The 23450-nt window shown below is 45.7% G+C and overlaps 1 protein-coding gene across 3 annotated transcripts in view; it reads left to right on the top strand.

The window, feature by feature from the left end:
- Window positions 1–3794: 3794 nt before the first annotated feature.
- kmt2a (lysine (K)-specific methyltransferase 2A) overlaps window positions 3795–23450 on the top strand; it is a 35486-nt gene continuing 15830 nt past the window's right edge. For 2 of the 3 annotated variants that reach the window (XM_072392500.1, XM_072392498.1), the window contains exons 1-17: window positions 3795–4105; window positions 11383–11455; window positions 11569–14909; window positions 15121–15298; window positions 16008–16236; window positions 16353–17029; window positions 17224–17297; window positions 17437–17673; window positions 17795–17941; window positions 19005–19103; window positions 19395–19515; window positions 19670–19783; window positions 19942–20126; window positions 20246–20422; window positions 20833–20943; window positions 21210–21283; window positions 23049–23263. In XM_072392500.1, coding sequence (XP_072248601.1) covers window positions 3860–4105; window positions 11383–11455; window positions 11569–14909; window positions 15121–15298; window positions 16008–16236; window positions 16353–17029; window positions 17224–17297; window positions 17437–17673; window positions 17795–17941; window positions 19005–19103; window positions 19395–19515; window positions 19670–19783; window positions 19942–20126; window positions 20246–20422; window positions 20833–20943; window positions 21210–21283; window positions 23049–23263 — 6298 coding nt within the window. In that variant the 5' untranslated portion in view covers window positions 3795–3859. The remainder of the gene's footprint in view (window positions 4106–11382; window positions 11456–11568; window positions 14910–15120; window positions 15299–16007; window positions 16237–16352; window positions 17030–17223; window positions 17298–17436; window positions 17674–17794; window positions 17942–19004; window positions 19104–19394; window positions 19516–19669; window positions 19784–19941; window positions 20127–20245; window positions 20423–20832; window positions 20944–21209; window positions 21284–23048; window positions 23264–23450) is intronic. The other variant, XM_072392499.1, reaches the window with a different exon arrangement.

The following is a 23450-nucleotide window of genomic DNA, read 5'->3' as shown; positions in this document are numbered from 1 at the left end:
GGTGTTATTGCTCACAATTTGTCACACATTTAAAAATGCCTCAGTGTTTTATAAGGAAGATGGCTGCTTTCCACAGGCTGACCAGCAGAATGACCTTCATGTGTAAAATCTGTGCAATGCCCCTTTAAGACGCTGGAAATGGGCGCCAGCTGACAGCTCCTTAAAAAAAAAAAGGGCAAGAAGATACTATAACAAAGAATTATTTCAATGTTGCCTGTGGCTCAACGCAGATGTTAGTTTGGATTCATTGTAATAGAAATGCAGATGAGCTGCAACTTCTCATCTGACTGGATGCAGTTTTTTCTGTTTAATTTCTATCGGCTTCTTCTATGCTCTCACTGTCTGGTCCCTACAGCAACTACATTTCTTGAGATTCAACCTTAAAAGGCAAAAATATGGGGTTCAGTTATTTTTGACCGGCAGTGTTGCACGTCAGTCAGTAAGTCGATGCTCACCAGATGTTGACTGATGTGTCCTGATCAAGCGTTTTGATTAGTTTCTTTTTATATGTAAATGTAGTGTATTAACATGTGGGCAAACAGTTGATGGATTGAATCGGTGCCTAAAACCAAGAGCCTTGCAATAAATGTCAGCAACTGAGGACTTGATCTGTTTCGTAGGCTTCACATACCTGATTATTAATTTGTTTCTCTGAGGAAATATATGGAGCTTTGCAGTAGATTGTTGTAAAAGAAGAGCAGAAGAAGATTACGTGTTGTTGAGTAGTGTTTTGAATATAAGTGGTCAAATTCAAGTATGAGTAGGTAAAATGTGAGGGGACGAATTGTTGGCATGCTCCCATACTGTGTTTAATATCTACCACCCCGAGGATCACATGGTTTAAATTACAATGCAATATTTTTTTTTTGTTTGTTTTAATTGTGATTATAAATGGTTTATTTTGGATGTACAGTATGATTAAGAAATAAACTCCTCTAAGTTATATAAGACATTATGTTCTGTTGCATCACTTTTTCAGAACGGTACAAAATATACTTTAAAACCAAAATAGAGGATTGCAAGAGACAACTCTGTCACCCGCCTTCACTCACATAATACATTGGGTCATTTTTCACCTCTTGATGTTTGAGCAGCACGATGTGTAGCCAAGTTGGACACTTTTTAAACTTTTCCGCTGCCTCTTAACAGGATTTGTGGCCAAACCTGATAGCCAGCCCCATCCAACGGGCAATTTTACACACCGGTAATGTGGATGTTTAAAGCCTGTATCGTACATGCATCGATAGCGGTGCTTTAGTGATTGGAAGCATCTTGTTTCAGTCGCTGAACTTTTGAAATCAAACGTATTCGCATATGCAGGATTTTTTTCTTTCTTTCTATTCTTCAGTGTGGGGGGGAAAGGTGTCGCCGCAATTTTCCAAATGTTTTCCTTTACAAAACATTCATTTTTATATGGAGGAACCGTTTTAAAGCACAATGATGATGATGTATTTGTGCTGTGTCTTCAAGTCACTTCCAAACAAATTACAAACAGGTGATATCTGAAAGTCAGACCATCTGCAACTATAAATTTAATTGAATTAAGAACCAGAGCCACACATTTAATCTTTGAACAATGAACCATGACACTATCTGAAATCGAAGGCAACTAATTAACTTGGTACACAAAATTCTATCATCAACATCTGGTAAAAATTTTTTTTAAAAAGTGTCGAAACTATACATTCACCTACTTAGATTTAAGATTTTCTGCTGTTAAATGTCTTAACTCTCATTCTCCTGTTGACTGCAGTCAGTGGCCTCTGTGCCAACACAAAAAGTCTGCTTTACATTACCTACTCCACTGACCTCAAAATCATCAGTTTTAAACAACAGAACCTACGTTATCAGCCGTGTCGCCACTTTGCCAAGAACTGGAAGAGACACAAACTGTCTCCTCTAGCTTAGAGGAAATGTAATAATATGATCACTACCCAGGAAGCCACCAGGGGCCTCGTGTCCAAAGGGTGCGTACGCACAAAAAGTGGCGTACGATCAGATGTATCAAGAGTGAAATTACCGTGGAAATGTGCGGTGCCTCATGTCCACTTCAGGGCTGGCGTACGCACTTTTCTACAGCTGTTGATTCTTTGGCCACACTTTGAGGTGATGTTAGAAAACTGTTATAATAAATAAATTTGAACACAATTTGTCCTCAGACTGTGATGTGCACATCTGAGACACATGAACACATCCATGTGTCTGCAATTACACGAGTGGATATAACAGCATGCGCAAAGTGGTGCAATGCATACTATTAAAACAATGGCTGCTTATGCGGTATTGGAAGACATTGAAAATGGTGCAATTCGAAGAGAGCGTGTGTTCAGAGACAGAGATGATTTGCTGGCACATGATAAACGGCAGTCCTCCTGGAACTGTGCTCGGAGCTGGTGCCGGCGTTGGAGTGCAACATGGATGGAATTATCTGCATCTCAGCAGGTATATCAAATTCGCACAATGCAGTTGAACGGGCCAACATTAAAGCGCAATTTGAAGCGAGAGCCGGTTTTCCTACTTGGAGCTATGACTGCACACACAGTGCTATAAAAGCGCCGTCACATGATGAATTTCTATATCAACAGGAACCATTTTCATTCCATCAATGTACAGCTCACATGTGATGCGCAAATGCAATTAACCAACATTGTGGCAAGATGCCCTGGTTAAACTCACGATTCATACATACTGAGTAACAGCATTGTTGGGAACAGACTACAAGCTGGCACTGTGCGGGATGGGTGGCTTCTTGTGAGTAACTTTATTTGTGTAATTTCCTAATATTATTCCCCGTGATGTGCATTGAGCATGTGCCCCAATTTCTATCCCATCTTCATAGCATCATTACTAGTTGGTGGTTAAAGTTAGTAACTTGCTGTTTTTTGCTGGTTAAACTACAGCTTCAGACCTTTCTATGAAGCCCCTGATCAACTCTGTGTGCAAATGTTAGTAACCCTGTGCGTAAAGTGTTAAATGTCTTAATCAGCCTCACCTTTTCTCACACTTCTGCGCTAGGTTACTGGATGAACACGTTTGTTGTGAGTTACACAAAAACATGTATTTACCTTGGGGGTAATCAGTCACCCATAGTTGCCCCGACTCTGTTTAAACAGGGTGGCCCCTCTTGTACTGACTGCAACACCACCCCACGGGACAGCTGCTGGAGAGAGAAATGAGCCACCAGAGGGAATCAACCATGGGCTTTTGTAATCTCAGGGCACTGGGCCCAGGTGCCCCTAATCACCAAACCCAGCCCATAAACCTAAATCTTATTGGAAGGCTGCTGCCTCAACAGCAGGGGTCGCCACATCTGCAACATGAGGGATGGCTTTCCTTTTGTTTACGTTTTAGTTTCTACTGTTTTAATGCAGAAGTCAATAATAACTTATCAACTATAACATGTATTGTTTGGTCAAAAACAAAAGAAAAAATAGAAACAAAACCCCATCCCTTTATTGTGTGCAGAATTAATGTTACTCGCCTGCTTTTACAGTCTATTGCCATGCTTTTCTTGTCAAACCGAGGCTATCTTGTGGTATCTCTTAGTTTTGGCCGCTGCTTATATGCTTCTCACTTTCTCACGTTCATCCCTCTGTCCTTGCCTGTGATTCAAATACGAAGGTCTTTCCCGGGCAAAGCCCCTGAACCTGATTAGGATTCAGCCATGCAGAGACTGAGTTGGGCCGCTGAGAAAATGCATTGTCGGGGTTTCTTCAGTTCCGCCCCGCAACATGCATAACGATAGGTCGGCCAGTTAGAGCGGAGCTCTGTGGTAGAGGTTGTTTATGTGGAGTGCTGGGTTAGGGTTCCGCCCACCGAGGTATCGCTGATCGCAGGGCAGACAGGCACAGAGTGTAAAATGGCGCACAGCTGTCGGTGGCGGTTCCCCGCTCGGCCCGGAGGGAGCAGCAACTCCGGTACCGGGAGGAGAGCGGGCCGAATCCGGGTTACTGCCTCTTTACGGAATGTATCAGGAGCCCACCCAAATGCAGCTGGACTCGGACCCGGGTTTGATGCTGCACTACAGGTCTCTTCGGTTATCGGGAGCAACCTGCAGAAATTTCGGGATGTTTTGGGGGAATCGAGCGACTCGAGCAGCGCAGAGGTAAGCACAAGACAAGCCGAGAGCATCGATTAGACAACAGCTGGGCACGGTCCACCTGGAGGACCGTTTGGTTCCTTTGAGAAGAGGAGCTAGCGGTTACTGTCCCCAAACCATCTTCTCCGGTGCGCAAACTTGTCATTGCCAGGATGCTCAGTTAACTTTGAGTTGGTTGTGTGGCCTTAAACTCTACAGTAACGTGTTACGATGTTCACTTTTGTAAGAAATACCACAGCCTCGGAGTATTCTATTTTCATCTCAGCATTTGTACTGTTGGTAAAGTTTTCTTCTTCTCAGTAGTGTGAGGACATGCTACATCCTCACAGTTTGGATGAATTGGTGCTAACGATAGTTTGCTAGCCAGACCGCAGCAGATACATCCCGGCGTTACTTCGTTGATTACAACAAACAGACCATAACATATGGCACAAATACCAATACGGTTTAGTAATGGAAGCTGTTGTAACTAAGCCATTACAACTGGTTTACTGGTTAGCAACTCGGCAATAGCATCATATCAACGCATTCACGGCTGTATGTGTTGCCTTCAAATTCATACTCATTGACACTGTAAAAGTTAACGTCCAACATAAGCGTTAAGTTAACATCCTACAGTGGACTTGTGTTTAAACAGCTGTTTTTATTACGCCTTCTCCTTGTGGTCAAACAATACAGGACCTTCAAGATAACGTATAATGTGTTCACAACTTGAAGGAAGCGAGAGTACACTATTGTGGTTTGTAATGAGCTAACGTGAACTTAGCGTCTGCCCGCAACGTCTCCCAGAACGGGCTCTTCGCTCAACCTGATTTAGGTTTCTGCCGTATAATGTCTAAAGTCAAGTAGCCAAGTATTAACACCATGAGCACGGGGCTAACTCTTTCTTGGTGTCAACGTTCCAGCAACGTTTGACCAACCTAGCTGTTTTGTTAGCTTGCAGGCTAGCTGTCTGTGTCTCACAGCTAAAACTACACCATTATTCTCCTGTCATAAACGGTGTTAAAGTTGGGCTTTTGCTCGGGAGGTTGCCGAGTTCACCTCTGAGCAGCGTATTGCTACGCAGCCTATGAAAACACCCGGGCTGAAGTTTTTTGCAGCACATACGCCAAACTAAATTTCCATTGCTGTTTAGTGTTAAGCTAGGACAGCTACCATGCTACGCACTACGCCACGCTAGCCATTGGGGCTATTGCTGATGCATAGGAAAATGGGAGGTGGACATGTTTTCCCCTTCTCTACACAGTCAGTACGTAGCTTGTACTAACACAATATTGGGTTTATAACGCCTGGTGATTACGTCTTCTGCACAGTCAAATACGGAAACCCGATCTCTTTAGCGTATAAGTACAATTGAGCGTGTATGGTTGTGCTTTTTGTGTCCGATTTCGCCTCGTTTTAGCAGAGGAATAAGGCTTGCTAGTGACAGTGCGCATGCAGGGCTGGCTACAATAACAACGAGCCCCTTCTTGACGGACCGTGTGATGTGGGGGTGTGTTCGCCTTAGCGAACTACCATCTTCCTTCTTCATGATGAGCAGCACGCGTTCATTGCAGTGGGAGTACACCGACTGGGGATGTTTACCACCAGCTTTAGAGCTCATAATCTGAGCTCAGACGGAACACGGTCAAAGCACAGCCGTATTTTCATTCCCGATACACCGGCCTTTAGATATCTTTATTGTCATTCTTAAATCAAATAGTTTTTATTTTTCTTTTTTTTTTTCCCCCGCTTCATATTTTTTTTTTCAATCGTGTTTTGGAGATTGTGAACGTTTCACGATAACGCAGCAGCCAGATTTAGTATTTATATGCATTGATGTTTAATTATATTTAGGACGTAGTGAACAAAATGGGCATTTAAGAAGCTAGTGGAGCCGTTGTTTCTGAAGATTTATCACGATTAATAAAATAGAAGTGTAATGTGGACCATTGAATCCTTATTGAAGCTTGAAGAGTATGCATTTGTACAATATTTTTAATGAATTTTAGAATGGATTTGTTCTGAATCAGTGTTTAATAATGTTCTAGGGAATCACTCATTTTACTCCGCTTGTATTCTGTGGTTTTACAAGCTTTTTGAACATCTATCAGCCCTGCATGTAATTGCACATCACAGCATAACACTGTGACCATAAAAACACAGTGAAGCTTGAATTTCACGCCTGTGGACCACGATTTTCTTATTCATATTCAAACATTTTCACACGTTTGCTTCACCTTAAAGCTTCGCCGAAGCATTATTTGGCATGTGTGGATACAGACTAAACCAGTAAATCCCCATGGAACCTGAAGCCCGTGGAAGCTGAGGACTCGGCGTGGTTATTTCATCATGAGGCAGTATGCAGTGCTGGTCTGGCCAGACCGAGGCAGGGTTGCTCAAGCTCACTGCAGCTCACTGAGCTCACAGGGCAACCCTGAACCCTGAGTGCCAGCCGGACTCTTGGCCACCCCTCCCTCCTCCAGCCAGGCAGAAAAACCTAAATCCACTCCAGACACACACAACCCTGTCTGAGAGGCAGAGCAACTTTTCTTCTGACAGCTGCCACTTTGGAATGGATTACTAAGCCCATTGGGGTGCCTCAAAAGGGATACTCGTTGGCTGTTGCTGTCCAAATGAAGGCATTTAATAGCTTTTGTGTGTGAGAGGACAATCCATTTTCTTGATTCCAGGCAAATTGTTTGTGCTTGTTTTGGTGCAGATCACATGAACTTTTTTTGTAAATGTGTGACCCAGAAGCTCAACCCCATATATCACTTTCCCCTTAAATGAACTTTGCATCATTTCCTCTTTTTGTTCATGAGCAATTAGAGCCTGCCTTCTGTTGCATCCTGTCTGCACACATGTTATTATCAAAGTTTAATCATTCGTTACAAAAAAATGCAGCTGAATAGATGTATCAACCTAAATGTCTGTTTGCATCACTGATCTGAGAGAACTGGTGTGCTTGAGCGGAAGGGGCTTCAGTCCAGCAGGTGTTTGGCCTATTTAAAAGGAAGACCCCCCCCCCCCCACCCGCTTACCCATCCCCAAGACAGCGTGTGGACTGGAGCAGGAAGCTTTGTGTCTGCTTTTATTCTAGCTCTCACAAAGTGCGGGCGGCTGAAAGACTGCAGGCAGGGATATCAAAGGGTGCCTGGCAAACCCCCTCCTCCCAACGGGACATCGCTGGGTGGAGAATTAGTCACAGACCCTCCCATCCACGGCTTTATTCTGCTACAGCAGGCGGGCAACGAGCTTTCACCTCTGCTTTAGGAGTTGCCTGACTGAGAGAAAGGCGGCAATTGTGTCGTCTTTCTTGCCCTTTGTGTGTGTGGTGGAAAGGGGCAGGGGTGTCCCTCGGACTTTGTGTCTCTCATTGCAATCAGGAGTGGGCGTGCTTTCTTTGTCTTTGTTTTGATTAAAACTTCAATTTCTCTGCCTCCTTGTTGTGGATCCGGGCTCGTGTGTGTCTGCTCGCCTCCGTGTTACTGTGTGCGTGTGTGTGTGTGTGTGTGTGTAAGAGTACGAGACGCCACGCACTCGCGTCAATCAGTCTGTTTGTCTTTGCCCACTGACTGCCTTCATCTCCGTATGTGTGAGGTGTAGAAAGAGGAGGCATCCCACCCGGAGCAGTGTTTGTTTAGGTCTATGTGCTCAGGAGCAAATGTGAAGCAGTTGGACTTTGTGTTTAGACACTTGGAAAAACAAATGTCCACCTTTTGCTTGGGGGCTGACAGAGGTCACCGTGGTATAATTCACTTCTGTTGCCTTTTTTTTTTCTTGTAACAGATGTGTCATCAGAGGGACATAAAGGAGTATGAGCTCACCGGCTATTTACATTCTAGGAAGTGGTGACGCATAGTATCTGTACCGGACATTCAAGAGGAATGCTTCCTGGAATGTTTCAGGATTTTTTTTCCCTCCCAGACTATTAGGGAGGAGTGATTTCTTCTTTTCGTTTTCTTTTGCAGCACAAGTTTCTTGTGTTTACTTTGACTTCAGTGTTTCGCCTGCTTAGAAATGGGGGATATCTAAGTTTGAGCACTGCTTTAAATGTGTTTTTGTAGTACTTAGGAAGCAGTCACGTGTAAAATAATGGCATTTAAACATGTCAGGTTATTGTTATTTTGCAGGTACTGTGATATGTAGGCTGGCTTAATATGTGAGGGCAGGTAAAGTATGAGACACAGAGATTTGAGACATTTTTGACCTGCTTTGTTTGAAATATGGTTTAAAATACTAAATAAGATGCAATAAATGTAAGTAAAACAATTTCACAGCTGGAACTGTGTAAGCCTCTAGATGCGTGGTGGTAATGCAGTTGAAAACTTTGTGGAAAAAAATCGTAATACGGTGGACTAGTATCTGCTGACTGATCTCGTCTGCAGCCAGTCTTCTATATATTCAGTTCAGTTTCTCCTAAACGCCGTCTTGAAAGCCCCATTGACTCAATAAAAGCAGCGTCAGAATGATACAGAGAAATGTACCTCAGAACCTGCGCCTCCTGAAAATAACCGTTTCTTCCGCTATGAATCAGATCGGTTGGCTTTTCTTTAGCTTTTTTGGGGATTTCTGTCAAGTGACGTATGCGGTGATCGGGGCAGGATGAGATGTGGCAGATCAGCAGGAAGTAACACTGCACAGGATTTCAAGATGACTGTGACAGCAAAAGCGTGCAAAGATGAATAATGCTCTTCAGCTGAGGAGGAAAAAGGGAAACTTCTGTTTTTCCACTCGCTCTTTTCATCATATGCGTGTTGCAAGGCAAGGTAGCACACAAGCCTCACCTCGCTCGTCTACTACAGTGTTTGTTTACTTCTTGAAGTTACCTCCCCATGCCTGCCCCGCTATTGAGCTCATGGTGAGCCTTGTGTTTCACACGCTGCTGCTGCTCAGTGCTTGGCAGCCAGTGGGCGGGAAGCAAGCAGCGAGTGAGTGACTGAAATATGTGTTTGGGAGCATGGCAGAGAGCAGGAATAAAGGGGGTGGAGCGGGGAGCCTTGTTGTGTGTGGGAGGCCTGTTTAGTTTGGGCTCTGGCGAGCTTCTGCACGAGCGTGTTGAAAAACCCAAACCCCTTTCATCCAGTGCTCCCAGGAGACAGCTGCGCTCCCCCTGTTGTTGATGGTGCATGTGGTCAAGATGCTGTTTCCTTGTCTCTTTTTTTTTTTCCTGTCCTCCTCTCCATCCTCCCACCACCCTCCTCCTTTCGTCACTCTGGTTTGCTTGCTTGCGCTCCCCTCCCCCACGTCCCCACGCCTATGTTTCTGCTTGTTTACATCTTAAAGTGCAGTTCACGCACAAGCTGTTTGTGTGCGTGCATTTGAATCCCCTCTTATATGTGTGATGTACGGAACCTGGAGGTACATGAGCACATGTGCATGTGTGCGGTTACATGCATCTGTGCTGTCTACTTTAAGCACTTGCCTCTGGCATTGCACGTTGTGATGTCATTGACTGCTACTCACACTATCGCAGCGAGTCAGTGCCGTCCGTTGGTACTCCACCCCCACCCCCACCCCCACCCCCCCATCCCATCCCTCCGGCTCTGCAACACCATCAAACAAGAGCAGCAGCTTGCTCAGAGAGGAGAGGATGCTGGCATTACAGTGAGGAGAGAGGAAGAGGAGAGAGAAGTGTACATAGAAGAAGATGCTCGAATGTACCTTGATGAAAGTCGGATGCTCAAAGTGAAATCGCCTGCCAGGATAGACAGCAGTATTTGCAGCGTGTTATTACCATTTGTTTATATGTAGAACAGATGAAAGGCAGTTTTTTGCGGCTCATATTATAGCTATTACTTTCCACTTTGTGTGTGTGTGTGTTTCAGGCACATTTTGGTGTCTGTTATTCACACGATAACGTGTCTAATTTCTGGCTGGTGCAAAATCAGTTAGCATGCAGTCGTGTGCGCACACTTGGAAAGCAGCTGCTCTCTAAACTGGGCCAACAAGTCCTCAACTGCATCCCCACACGCATCTATAAATAAACATGATGAAATGACATACTCACCTCCATCCTTAAACCCACTGATTGCAGGAAGTAGTGACACACAAAGGATCCTTAAGATGCTGATCATCCCCTGGGGATTTTACTGTAGCACGTTTCTGTCCTCTGTTGAGGCATGAGGTGAAAAGAAATTGATGCTCTGAAGATATATTCACAGTGGAGTGTATCATTTCTTGGCCACAGTCAATAAAAATACTTTTAAGTCAATGATCTAAAACATTTTACATTGTAAAACATGAGATTAGCAATAACATGCTGACATGCTCTATGTTACGCGCCAAATGTCTGTATTTCATCAACAGAAGCTGAAATATTTTAACATGAACACAGGAAAGTAAGATTTGAATGTTCAAATTCAGCTTAATAAACTTCTCGACATAAGTACGACTTCAACTGGCAAAGAAAAGCTCAGAGTGATGAAAGTTAAATTAAGGTTTAGAGTCGGAGGAGTACCTATTAAAGGGTTCTGAAAAGGCACATATAATGAACACTTCACTTTTAAGTAGTAAAGTGGCTTTTGCTCTGCTGCTCCTCTCAAGCCACTCCTGTTGTAAGAATGTAAGACAGTGTGTCTGTATTATGCTGGTAAATGACTAACCATCTTAGCATTTTACTGTTCCTTCTGGGAACAGGGGGGTGCTGTGCTGTGCATTAGTCACCCGGTAAGATGATAATGTTTGGAATTCAAACTGAGCCTGGGCAGTGATGTGACACCTCACAGCGAGAAGGTTCCTTGTTCGAATCACAGCACGGGCCCCTGGTGCTCTGGTTTCCACCCACTGACCAAAAAACATGCATGTCAGGGTAACTGGTTATTCTAAATTAACTGGAGGTGTGAGTATTCTTGGTTGTTTGTCTCTGTTTTGCCCCGGCAATTGACTGGCGACCTATACAGGTTATACCCTTCCTCTTGCCCGGTGGCAGTTGGAATAGGCTCCAGCGCCGCCCCCCCCCAGGGACCCTGAGTAGGATGAAGTGGGTGTGGAAAATGGATGATTAGATGGAATTCAAACTGTGTGTTGTGGTTTTAGCATTAACCAACAGCAGGCATGTCATTCCAAAAGCCAAAGAAACCTGAGAGCGGAGCAGTAAATCGGTGAGATTGAGCACATCATTATAGCCCTGAATGTTGGTCCTCATCTGACTTCGACTTCAGCAATGACTCAAGTGCTGCACATCCAAGCCATTTGATAAGTTATGTACCATCATCTATGCTATGAATATTAACTACTTCTCACCCCCCTCTCAGGATCTGTGGTTACAATGAACAGATTTTATTTGTTTTGTTTTGTAGGAAGAAGCATTTGGAGGATTTGGCACAATTGCTGAACAGACGAGAATACAGAGCCCTTCAACAACTTCTTCAGGTATGAATACTTCAAATTAATCCTCTTTAGTGTTTGAAGGTTACTGTGCTGGTATCAGTTGTCTGTGTCTGATTCTTCTCTGCTTACTTAACGCTTTCTGTTTTATTCTCTAGTTTCATTAGCAGGCCCACCCATACAGGAAAAGAAGCCCAGAGGCCGCCCCCCACGTGCCCTGACTGCCCAGAAAGCTGCTGCAAGTCTATCTTCCCCCTCGCCCATTTCCTCCCCTACACAAGCAAAACCTGAGGGTCCTGAGAGGCCAGCTGAGAAGGTTAAAAGGCTGCCGGGGAGGCCACCCAGCACTGGGGAGAAGAGAAGAGGCCGCCCACCTTCTTCAAGTAGCAAGAAAGTTTGGAGTACTGGAAACCATGCAGCTGGGGCAGACAGCAGGCGGACTGAGTTTGAGTTGGGTATGGATACAGAGGAGGACAAGGACAGAAAAGGCGCCAAAAGGCTGCCAGCGGGCTCTGCTCAGTCTCATGACTCGGAGGCAAAGCTTCCCAAAGGTGGACGGGGTGAATCCAAAGTTACCAACGTGAAGAGGCTGACAGAGACTAAGATCACCCCTATTAAGTCGCGCCTCAAGACTTTTCCTGGTGTACCCCGGCGTAGACGTGGGAGACCACCGTCAGCCGAACGGCTCAAGGCTGAAGCAGCGGCTGCTGCTGCTGCACAGCTGTCTACCTCTTTGGACGGTGGGGAAGGGAAACATAAGGCCTTTAGGGTACGAGGTGGTGACAGAGGCGCAGAACCACACTCAACTCAGCAGCCAATGCTGAGGAACATGGATGGTACTGAGGACCAGGACTCTTCCAATCCACCTGCCTCCCCATCTCCCTCCAAATCGAGTAGGCCGGTAGGACTCAGAAAAAGCCCTCGACATAGAAAGCCAGTCAGAATTGTCCCTCCCTCTAAACGGACTGATGCCACCATCGCTAAGCAGTTGCTGCAGCGTGCTAAGAAAGGAGCGCAGAAGCGACTGGAGAAAGAAGCTGTAGCTATAGGGAGTAGTGGGGCGGGGCCTACTGAGGCTGGCATCAGAAAAACCCAACTGAAAAACATAAGGCAGTTTATCATGCCTGTGGTTAGCACTGTTTCTCTACGTATCATCAAAACTCCCAAACGCTTCATTGAGGATGAGGGCAGTTTTGGAGTCCCATTACCCCATTCAAAGGTGGCACGACTAGAAACACCCCCTTCATCTGTCTCCACATCTGCCCAGCCCACATCTACCACCTCCTCATCCCCTTCTGCTGCACTTGTCTCAGTTACATCTGCTGTTACTAGCAGTGGTACGACTGCTCTCATCGACTCCCTCCCTCCTCCGTCATCTCCTGCCCCTATCCCCACTGTCCCATCAGCAGCTGCCAGTCTGCTCAACAGCAACACCAACAACGCAGCCAACGGGAGATTTAGCAGTAGCGCACCATCTTGCGGATCAAGCGCTGTGTCACAGCATTCCTCGCAACTCTCCTCTGCAGAGTCTTCCAGGTCCAGTAGCCCGAGCTTGGACGACTCCTCGTGTGATTCCCAGGCCTCTGAGGGCACACAGGCTTTGTCAGAGCCAGAGGATCATTCTCCATCATCACAGGGAGAGAGAGACGCCAACCTGTCACACAGCTCCCGGCCTCCTTCTCCTCCTTCTGAACCAGAACCAGAGCATGTTTTGGCAGAGAGGAGTCGAAGAGGCCGGAGAGCACAGGGGGTCGGCCGGGGCAGTCAGAAACAGCGGATCAGAGAGACTCTCACCACTGGAACTAAAAAGCCAATCATCAGCCCGCCAACAGGAGTGCTGATGTCCTCCTCTACTCTTGTAAATTCCCAACAAGCTTCATCCACCGCCTCATCTCCTTCCTCACCTCCGCCTCCCCCTCTCCTCACTCCTCCACAACCTTCCCAGTCAGGTTCCTCCAATACAGCTGTTATCAGCGAACACCACCCCCAGTCATCCTGGATGCCTCACCCCATCCCACCATTTATGCCTGGGCCGTCAGTGCCGTCCAGCTTGTTAGAAAAACGAAGTCGCTCAATTCTGAAAGAGCCCACATTCCGCTGGACGTCCCTGTCGCACCCTAAACAGCCGTACTTTTCCTCTGCTAGATATGCCAAGGAGGGGCTCATCCGAAAGCCAATATTTGACAATTTCCGCCCGCCCCCTCTCACACCCGAAGACGTGGGGTTGCTGCCCCAAGGTGTTACAGGAGCAGGGGGAGCTGCCCCGGTTGGATTTCCAGCACAAGGCACCGGAGCAGGAACAGGGACTCGTCTGTTTGCCCCTCTTCATTCCCACACTCACCACCAACATCCCTCATCGTCCCGTTTCGATGCACCAATCCAGAAGCGCAGCCCATTGCTTCGCGCTCCACGCTTTACACCCAGTGAAGCTCACTCTCGAATATTTGAGTCTGTTACCCTGCAGCCCTCCTCTGGCAGCCCTGGTTCTCTCTCCCCACATCAGACGTCCTCTAGTTCCAGCAGAAGCCTGCGGCGCAGGAGACGACTGATCCCAGGAGCACAACGTGTCCACCCACGGTCTCCGTCACACTCTATGACCAGACGCAGCAGCCAAATGGGAGGCCAGATTTCTGGGGGGAAAGGCGCCTCTAAGATGTCTGTGCGAACAGGCTCTGTCACCAGTAGTAACCCCGGCTCTTTGCCTGGGGTTTCTGTAAGTCCACTAGCCACTAGTGCCTTAACACCTGCTTCTTTCAGCACCTTCCCCACGGTCCCTCGGGGTCTGGCCTCACAAGGAGCACCTGATAGCAGAAGAGGAGCAGCTGGAAACCCATCTCCAATGTCAACAACATCACCTGCTTCTTCCCCACTTTTCTGTCCTTCGAGTGCTCAGGACACAGGGCGAGGTAAGGAAAAAAGCTTGTCAGCGCCCCAAGAACTTGCTCCAAAGGACAAAGAAAGGGAATCTGAGAAAAATCGGGAGAAAGAGAAGGAAAATAAGAGGGAAGGAAGAAAAGATTTGGAGAAAAGAAGTAAGGTTTCTACTCCCGATGGCTCTCCCAATGCACCTTCCAGCCTGTTTACTGTGGATGGGAGAGACTCAGAAGGTGCCCTCTTACCTCTTGCACCAAAAAAGACTCCGGGGAGAAAAAAATCAACATCAGTTGACACGGTTTCGGACACAGCTTCCTCAGATGGGCGTGGGCTCCATCCCATTTCCATCGCTAAAGGTCGTCTCACTAAGAAAGGCAGACCGTCCGAGAAAGGAGCAGAGATGGAAGATGGGGAGAAGGAGAAAGAGAAAAGAAGTGCGCCTAACCAGCAAACGGCAAACCTCCCAGCGCAGCCGGGGAGACACCCGCTCCCTGACTCATTGATGGTGAAACAAGCAGAGCAACAGACTGACAGGCGACTAGTTGGACTACTGAAGAAGGCCAAAGACCAGCTCATTGCGATAGAGAAAAATAAGCTGAAGCCTGCAGATCAGACTAAGATCCAGGTCAGTTTTCCTTTTTTTCTCTCTCTCTGGAACTTAAGTCTCAGTAAAGAGCTCTTCTGATTGTGTTATTCTCATCATTCAGCCGCAATTATAAGGGACTTTGTTTATGCACTGTGTATTTGTGGATGTTGGTCTGCATTTTTGTTATTATTATTGTGACAGTCTTTTAATAGTTTTCTTCACTTATTTGATGGTATGTACTTGTTTGCAGGGCCAGGAGAGTGACTCATCAGAGACCTCAGTCCGTGGTCCTCGCATCAAGCACGTATGCCGTCGTGCAGCTGTGGCTCTTGGTCGTAATCGGGCAGTGTTTCCTGACGACATGCCCACACTTAGTGCCTTGCCCTGGGAGGAGAGAGAAAAGATCCTATCTTCCATGGGGAATGATGGTAAGGCATCTTCAACTAACCTCTTTATGGACTTGTCCCTGTTGACTTTGGCATTAAATCTGTCTCTGGAAATAATAACGATGCAATTTATAATCTACATTCTTAATGATAATGCTTAGTCCCCCAAAATGACCCTTGAGAGACAACAAACACAGATTTGTATCCACTTATGTGCTCAAAAACAGGTCTGTCAGGTCAACAGGCCATGCTTTTATATAGCTTTTATCCAAAAATAATAATGGCAGTACAAGCTAAAAGATTTAAGAGTGAATTAATCTAAGAAGAATTCCTTTTGATGCTTTTACACATTCACTATAACTACTCTGACTGATAGAGCTGTCCGAGCAAACTTTTTGTTATTTTATGACAACATCTGCACAAGTCCTTAAGAAGTTCTGCAGCATGTGATGATGGCAAACTAGTCATAGGAGTAGAGAAAACCGGTCATTAATGGGAGCACAAGTACACAGTGAAGTGGTGAAGGAGTGAGAGGAGTTTGGGCTGCTCTGTTCCCGCTATTTCTGACTGGTTCCAAGTCATGTTGTGACATGTGAGTCTATGTGAGGTCCAGCACCGTGATGGGCTGTATTGTGATTTTGCAGTTCTCACTTTTTTTTCTTTTTCATCAGAACTAGAAACTACTTCCGTCTAACAATGTGCTATAATGTGTCAGTTATGATGACAACTATCTATGATGGATCTTTCACAGATAAGTCATCAGTAGCAGGCTCCGAAGAGGCAGAGCCCCAGTCTCCTCCCATAAAGCCACGAGAGACGCGACAGAAGGCTGTTCAGGAAGCTCCTCCCAAAAAGGGGCGTCGGTCACGTCGCTGTGGCCAATGCTCGGGCTGCCAGGTTCCAGAAGATTGTGGCGTCTGCACCAACTGTCTCGACAAACCCAAGTTTGGAGGGCGAAATATTAAAAAGCAATGCTGCAAGTGAGTATTAGTTGATAGACTTTTTGTCCCGTTCAGTAAATGAACTTTTCACAACCAATTTATGTCAGTGGACTTTTTAAGAGTTGCATTTTGAGCGTTGTATCTCTTGCTTACAGGATGAGAAAGTGCCAGAACCTGCAGTGGATGCCCTCAAAGATGTTTCAAAAGCAAGGCAAAGGCAAGAAGGACAAGAAAAAGAACAAGGTGGAAAAGGAGAAGAAAGAGGGTCTCAATCCAGTAAAGGGACCCAGCTCAGAGTCTGCCCCCAAACCTACTCCTGCTCCACCAAAAGAGGATCCTCCCCGTAAAAAGAGTGAAACTCCCCCGTTAAAGCTGGGAGAGGAGAGGTCAAAACAGCAGCCACTGTCAAAGCAGTCATCTCCAGCCCTCACCTCATCTCCCGTCTCAGTCGAAGACACTCAGGCCTCCAGCACAGTTGCGTCCCAGGCTCAGCAACCGGCTCTGACACCGGACGCCAAACAGCTCCAGGTCACGAGCAGTGCCACCAGTAAAAAGGGGCAGAAACTACAGCAGCCTGCACAAGCTTCTGCCTCCACATCATCCTCTTCCAGTTCATCGTCTTCGTCATCCTCATCATCTTCCTCTGCGTCGTCGTCGGCCCAGAATTCCCCCTCTCAGCCTACGCAATGCCACCAACCCTCGCAACAGCAGCAGCGGCCACTTACCGGTCAGCCGCCTTCGAAAAAGGATGCCTCACCCAAGATTTCTCTGAGCGAACCCAAGAAGAAACCCCAACAGCACTTAATGCCACAGCAAAGCCCGATCACAACAGGTAAGAGACTCGGTTACACGAGAACGCACAGAGAGCGCCTCCTCCTGCAGGGCCAACACAGCATGCGCTTCCATGTTTCACGGGTTCTGCTTTGGTAGTCATTTGGTAACAAACACTTGCCTCAGCGGAGGCATCTTTCACGCCTAACTTAATCCTCACTGGAATGTAACGTACTTTCCCCTTTTTTTTCCTAGCTGACTCAAAACAGACAAAGAAGCCAACTTCTCGCTCCGTTCCTCTCTCACCTAAACAGAAACCAAAAGATAAGGTAAGAAGTCACAGAGAGATTCTTCTCAGTTTATTTTGTCATCTGCACAGTTCTCTTGAAAACTGTCGGTATCGAGCACACGGACTCATGACATTTTATCTCTTCTTTGTCTGCCCTCTCGTCTGTTTAACACGAAAAGCCGCTGAACACTAAACCACCCAGCAGCAGTACTTTAAACTTGCAGAGCACTCCCTCGACTAGGGACCAGGTTAAGCCCAGAGCACCCTGCGACGGAGTGCATCATATCAGAGTGGATTTCAAGAGGGACCATGATGTGGAGAAGGTGTGGGAGGCTGGCGGCCTCAGCCTGCTCACCTCTGTGCCTGTCACACCCAGGGTGCTCTGCTTCTTATGCGCAAGCAGTGGAAATGTCGAGGTAAGAAAAAAACTAAACAACTTTTGACCATAAATTTTCAGCGCAATGGTCAAACTGCTCCTCTATGGTTTATTTCTCCCATTGCAATGGTCTCAGATTTGTCCCCCCCCTTTCTCCGTAGTTTGTCTTTTGCCAGGTATGCTGTGAACCATTTCATCTCTTTTGCCTGGGGGAGTCAGAGCGCCCTCTCCAGGAGCAGTTTGAAAACTGGTGTTGCCGCCGGTGCCGATTCTGCCAGGCCTGTGGGCGCCAGCACCAGAAAGCTAAAGTAAGCTATTCAGTACAGTTTAAAGCCGCACACAAAAGAGGCTCAGTTTAGACTGACAGAGTGGAGAGAGGGGAGAATCTTCTGAAAGAAAGGAGCTGGCTAGCCTTTGCCAGCAGACATCATTTAATCAGCTTCTTGGGTTCCTGCCATGCTTTTATTATTTGATTCACGCTCTGTGCAAAATGTGCATGGTGTGAGCCTGGTATGGGTGTTACTGAAGAATTATGTATGAACACATTTGGTCTAAGCAGCCCGATGAAACATATGTACATATTAATGAAATCTGTAAACTAGTTGGTTTTCGGTCATTCAATAGAAAAATAGAACCAATGTGGAGAAAATAGCAGCTTGTTCTGACTTCTATCTCTGACCTAAGTGGTGCTTATACTGTGGCAGGTGCCTGTCACTCTGATTTCACGACAGAGCGTGACTTAAAAGCCTGAAATTTCTGCTCCTGGCGAGGTTAATGACATGTCAGACTATAATAAATACTCTGTGCAACATGATCATAAAACTTCCAAGCGCTGCAGCTTTCACATCAAGCAGTGTGTAATTATTTGACAAACACTGAGCGGAGGACTCGTCAGGCAGTTGTTAACTTGACGGTGACATTTAAGTTTAAGCATTCGTGGATGGCAGAATGGCCCACGGTTTGTATTGAGAAAAAAATATTCTGCAGCTGTCTGCTGCATGTTGCTGTATGGGCTAATTGTGTTGACCTAAGGAAAAAAAAACCTGTCTGCATTTGCGATTGTCTACAAACTCTGCCAAACATGTCCACCCAGTTTTATCATAATGCCTTTGTTAATGATGTTCATCCGGCCATGACACCCATTATGAATGTGCCTCGCGATAAACTGCGTGAGCAGTGGAGTCAAATACAGTTTAGGATCCATCGACCGTCCTTTGAAGATGCCGTGATGAATCCTCCTGAAACCAAGCGACCCGTGTCACTGATTTGCTTTGAACATAAATGGTGTTTGTGCTGCTTTGAAAAAAAGCCACCGGTGCCTCATTTGATAGTCAGATTTTGACTTTTCACTTTTGGCTTCTCTCATTGCAGCAGCAGCTGCTAGAATGTGTTAAGTGCCGCAACAGCTATCACCCGGAGTGCCTGGGTCCCAACTACCCTACCAGACCCACCAAGAAGAAGAGAGTCTGGGTAAGGATCCCCGCTGCTCTGCCTTCACACATCACCTGCCCTCTCATCACTGTCTGACCAAACGTTAGCATCATTTGCACACATTCTTTTTCTCTTACACTCCCTTTGTTCACATATTTTTTTTTACATCTTCTCGAGATTGTGCTACTGACATGCAGGGGGCAGGCAGTGTCTTATGAAAACATTTTACTCCTTTTACAGTTCGACAGTTCGTTTGATAAATGCTTTAAAGCTTTCTGCCATGTGTTTACCTTGTTTATGTGCTCTGTTTTTTGTTTTTAATGTTGTTAGATTTGCACCAAGTGTGTGCGCTGTAAAAGTTGTGGAGCCACTAAACCTGGGAAGTCCTGGGATGCCCAGTGGTCACATGACTTCTCCATGTGTCATGACTGTGCCAAACTCTTTGCTAAAGGTGAGCGGCATGCAGAGCTCAAGTGCTCTTTCTCAAATTAAAGGGGGCATTTTAAGACTTAGAACTAATCTGTAACCTCGGCAACAGTGTTTAGATACAAGCGATGTTGTACAGAGGGGTCTAAACGTATTGTTCCTGATATATTCTCTCACAGGGAACTTCTGCCCACTATGTGATAAGTGCTATGATGACGATGACAATGACAGCAAGATGATGGAGTGTGGCCGTTGTAACCACTGGGTTCATGCCAAGTGTGAGAATCTTACAGGTTAGTAAAGAGCGACGTAGAGCTGCATGTTGACTTAATTTGCCTTGTCAGTTTTCACTGACAGGGTGTCCTAGAGGGTCGTCATGTTGATGAGATGCTGACAGACAATAGACCTAATGATGGTAGCAATGGTGATTTGTCCTTTTGCTGTTCTACAGAGGAAATGTATGAATTGCTGTCAAAGCTGCCCGAGAATGTCGCCTACACATGTACTAAATGTACAGAACGCCATCCCGCTGAGTGGAGGACAGCATTGGAGACGGAGCTTCAGGGCTGCATTCGCCACGTCCTCAACACACTGATCAACTCACGCACATCCACACACCTGTTACGCTACAGACAGGTTAGATATATGCACGAGTTGACTCTTTCTGCAGCGATGCGAGTTACAGAGCAAATACTGATGCATGATCAGCTGAAAGAACGCGTTGGTGAGAAATTTACTCTCTGGCTGCACCGCAGGCGGTGAAGCCACCGGAGCTGAATCCAGAGACAGAGGAGAGTCTTCCATCCCGCCGATCCCCAGAGGGCCCAGATCCTCCAGTCCTTACCGAAGTGACCCCCACGCCTCCCAGCGACTCCCCTTCAGACCTGGAATCGGTTGAGAAAAAGATGGACCAGGGCCGTTACAATGCATTGGTTAGTATGCTGGTCTTTCAATAAAAGTGTTTTATGCAGAGTGTGTTGTCTGCTGCATTTGATCCATTGACAACTAATGTGTCTGAATATTTAAGGATCAACGTTAAGGATTTGCAGTATCTGTGCAAGCAAACTATGGCCAGCATTTTCAGACATATGCAAACATCTGTCCTTGTGATTAGATGCTGCATCGGGACAGTGAGGTTTTTATTTGTTAAAAAAAAGAAGAACAGCTTTAAAACAAGTTTTTCTATTGTTTCTGTGTAGTTGTCTCTGGAGTCACTTTTCAGGCCTGTGATTGACAATGATAGATTAACATTAATGCGATGCACACAATACAATACAATGAGGCCAGTGTATATCACCATATCTCTGTTTCAACAAGCATGTGTGCATCTTTTCTCTCCCAGCTGGAGTTTAGCGATGACATTGTGAGAATCATTCAGACAGCCATCAACAGTGACGGAGGCCAGCCTGAGAGCAGGAAAGCCAACAGCATGGTGAAGTCTTTCTTCATTCGGGTAAGACTCTCAGACTCCTCTCAAGTTTCACAGTGACTCTGGGGGAAAAAAAAAAAAAAAGTACTTTAGTTCACAAATACTCAGAAAGGTAACAAAAATGGCAACTGTAGACTTTTGGATCTTAGCATACAGTTTAAAAAGTATTTCCCTCGTCAGCTGGCCGGGATGATCAGTCAGCAGGCACAGATTTGGCCCCAAATGCAGGTCTGTGCAAGTGCTTCAGTGGGCCCTGATGTGTGAACTTCACTGAATGTTTTCCCTTTCAGCAAATGGACCGAAACTTCCCATGGTTCAAAGTGAAAGAGTCCAGGTTCTGGGAAAGGCAAAAAGTCTCTGCCAAGTGAGTGTCTATCGCACCATAGAAAACACAGGAGAATATGTGCTTGCATAATGCTGGGTGTCTGTTCTGTGCAACTCATTACAGCTGATTTAAAATGTCCGTTATATTTAAGGTTGTTCCAGATTTGCACGCGTAGTACTAGCCTAAGTTTGGAAGAACAGACATCAAGTCTGGCAGTACTGGACGATGAGTTATAGTTAAAAGCTCAAACTGATACGAATAAAGTCTGGAAGTCAGTATTCAAGCAAGGGTCCTTGGCAGTCAGTGTTTTCCGTTTCAATGGTATTGACAAATGTATGATATGCTGTCATTTCCTAAACCTGTCGTCCAAGCTGTGTAATTATAGAGAAGAGAATTTGACTTATAATGCTCCCGTAATCTGAGCCTATCCCCAAACCTTCGAAAAACTGCAGCTGTCAAGAAGCTCTGGTCTGTAATTATTGAAATAAGGGGTAAGATGTGGTTCTTTTGGAAGAAGCTGGATCATCGTCTGCATGTGGGAGGGAAGCAAAAAGCAGTGAACTAATATTCGTAAAATGTTTGGGCTGAGTATTCCAAAAGCTGGGGGGCAAAATGAGGACGTCAGATGATAGTCCCTTTAAATTTTCAGTGGTTAAAGAGGTCTTCGAAGAGGTGTGTTGTTCAGTTTGGGGGTTACAAGTTAAAAAAAAAAAAAAGCTTTCTCAAAAACCCAAAGGACCCTAAATGAAATTTAGTCATTCAGTGGAGAAGATGAGTGAAGCACTCTTCTTTCAGTGAACCTTCTTGCTTGACAACGACTGTGATTAAAGGCCCCAGACAGTATTTAAAGCTGCCTTTATAGAGTTTGTTTCATATTTTCTCTGATTGAATAAGCCCCCGAGCAGCATTCATATGAATAACACAGAGCTGTGATGAGTTTCTGAAACTAGCATCCGAGAGGTCAGCAGATATTCATTAATATACATCCCTTCACATCAAGAATGAATAATAAAATGATCATATTTAATAATTGATGCTCGTTACAAGGATGACAGGCTCATCATCTGGCATTAATAGGAGGAATGGCTGAAGTGTAATTCCCACTTTCCATATAAACACGAACCTTTCACGTTGTAAATTGTAAGGCTTTACTGTTCCGCATGTAGGGATTTTTTGTTTCTCCTGACAATTACACTCATTCAGTCTCTCACTCCCTTACTCATCCTCTTAGCTTTTCGGAACATTTATTCAGCTTTGTCTCCTGCCATTGCGGTAGGCATATCACAACAGTGTCACATTTCACTTGAAGGCTCTCTGATACATCTTTGCGGTCTGTTTGTGGTCGATGACTTACCAGCTCGTTCCATTGCGGCATGTATCGGTGCGCCAGTCTAGTAAACCGGTGCACCATCCAGTGGATCCTGTGGCAAACAGTGCAAGGATTGTTGTCCCTGCTGGCTTGTTAAGGGTGAAACTTCACATCGCTCAAATGACTCTTGACTTGCTTTTCTTCTTTTTTTTTTTTGGCACAAACAAAACTTGGCTAAATTCCTTGAATGCAGTTATTTAGCACTGGTTCATCTGGTGTTAGAGGAGGACCGACAGGCAGACTTTTTATCTATCTGTAGATATATATAGATATAGATATAGATATCTAGATATGTATATCTATATCTATATATATCTATAGATATATTTCTCTGTTGGTTACAGTTGTTCAACAGAGCAATCACAGATTGCACAATTAATATTACTTCTAGTTGATAATCCATTAATGATGTGTCACTATGTCATTCTTCCCCAGCAGTGGGCTTCTCCCCAATGCCGTGCTGCCTCCCTCCCTGGACCACAACTACGCCCAGTGGCAGGAGAGACAGGAGCTTTCCCGTGCTGAGCACCCCCACTTAATGAAGAAGATTATCCCAGCTCCCCAGGCCAAGACCCCTGGTGAACAGGATTCACCAGCCTCCCTGCCTCCTCTTCCACCCTCTCTACCTCCACCACCCCCACTCCTACCAGGTAAGGCACAGCGTAAATAATGTGTGAAAAAAGTTGTGCAGTATGGTCTGGGTCGACTTTCTTTTTTTTTTGTTTCATACCACGTAACTGACACTAACTGATACTTTTTGTGATGCTACCTCAAGCCGACACTATGGGATGATGTGGAAAAACACTGCAGACTGCTGATTGGTCAAAGAGAACCATC

This window comes from Leuresthes tenuis, unplaced genomic scaffold (assembly GCF_036924035.1).
Source record: "Leuresthes tenuis unplaced genomic scaffold, fLeuTen1.0.hap1 SCAF_9, whole genome shotgun sequence".
Taxonomy (NCBI): domain Eukaryota; kingdom Metazoa; phylum Chordata; class Actinopteri; order Atheriniformes; family Atherinopsidae; genus Leuresthes; species Leuresthes tenuis.
The sequence above is the reverse complement of the archived record's forward strand: the minus strand, read 5'-3'. Positions and strand labels throughout refer to the sequence as shown.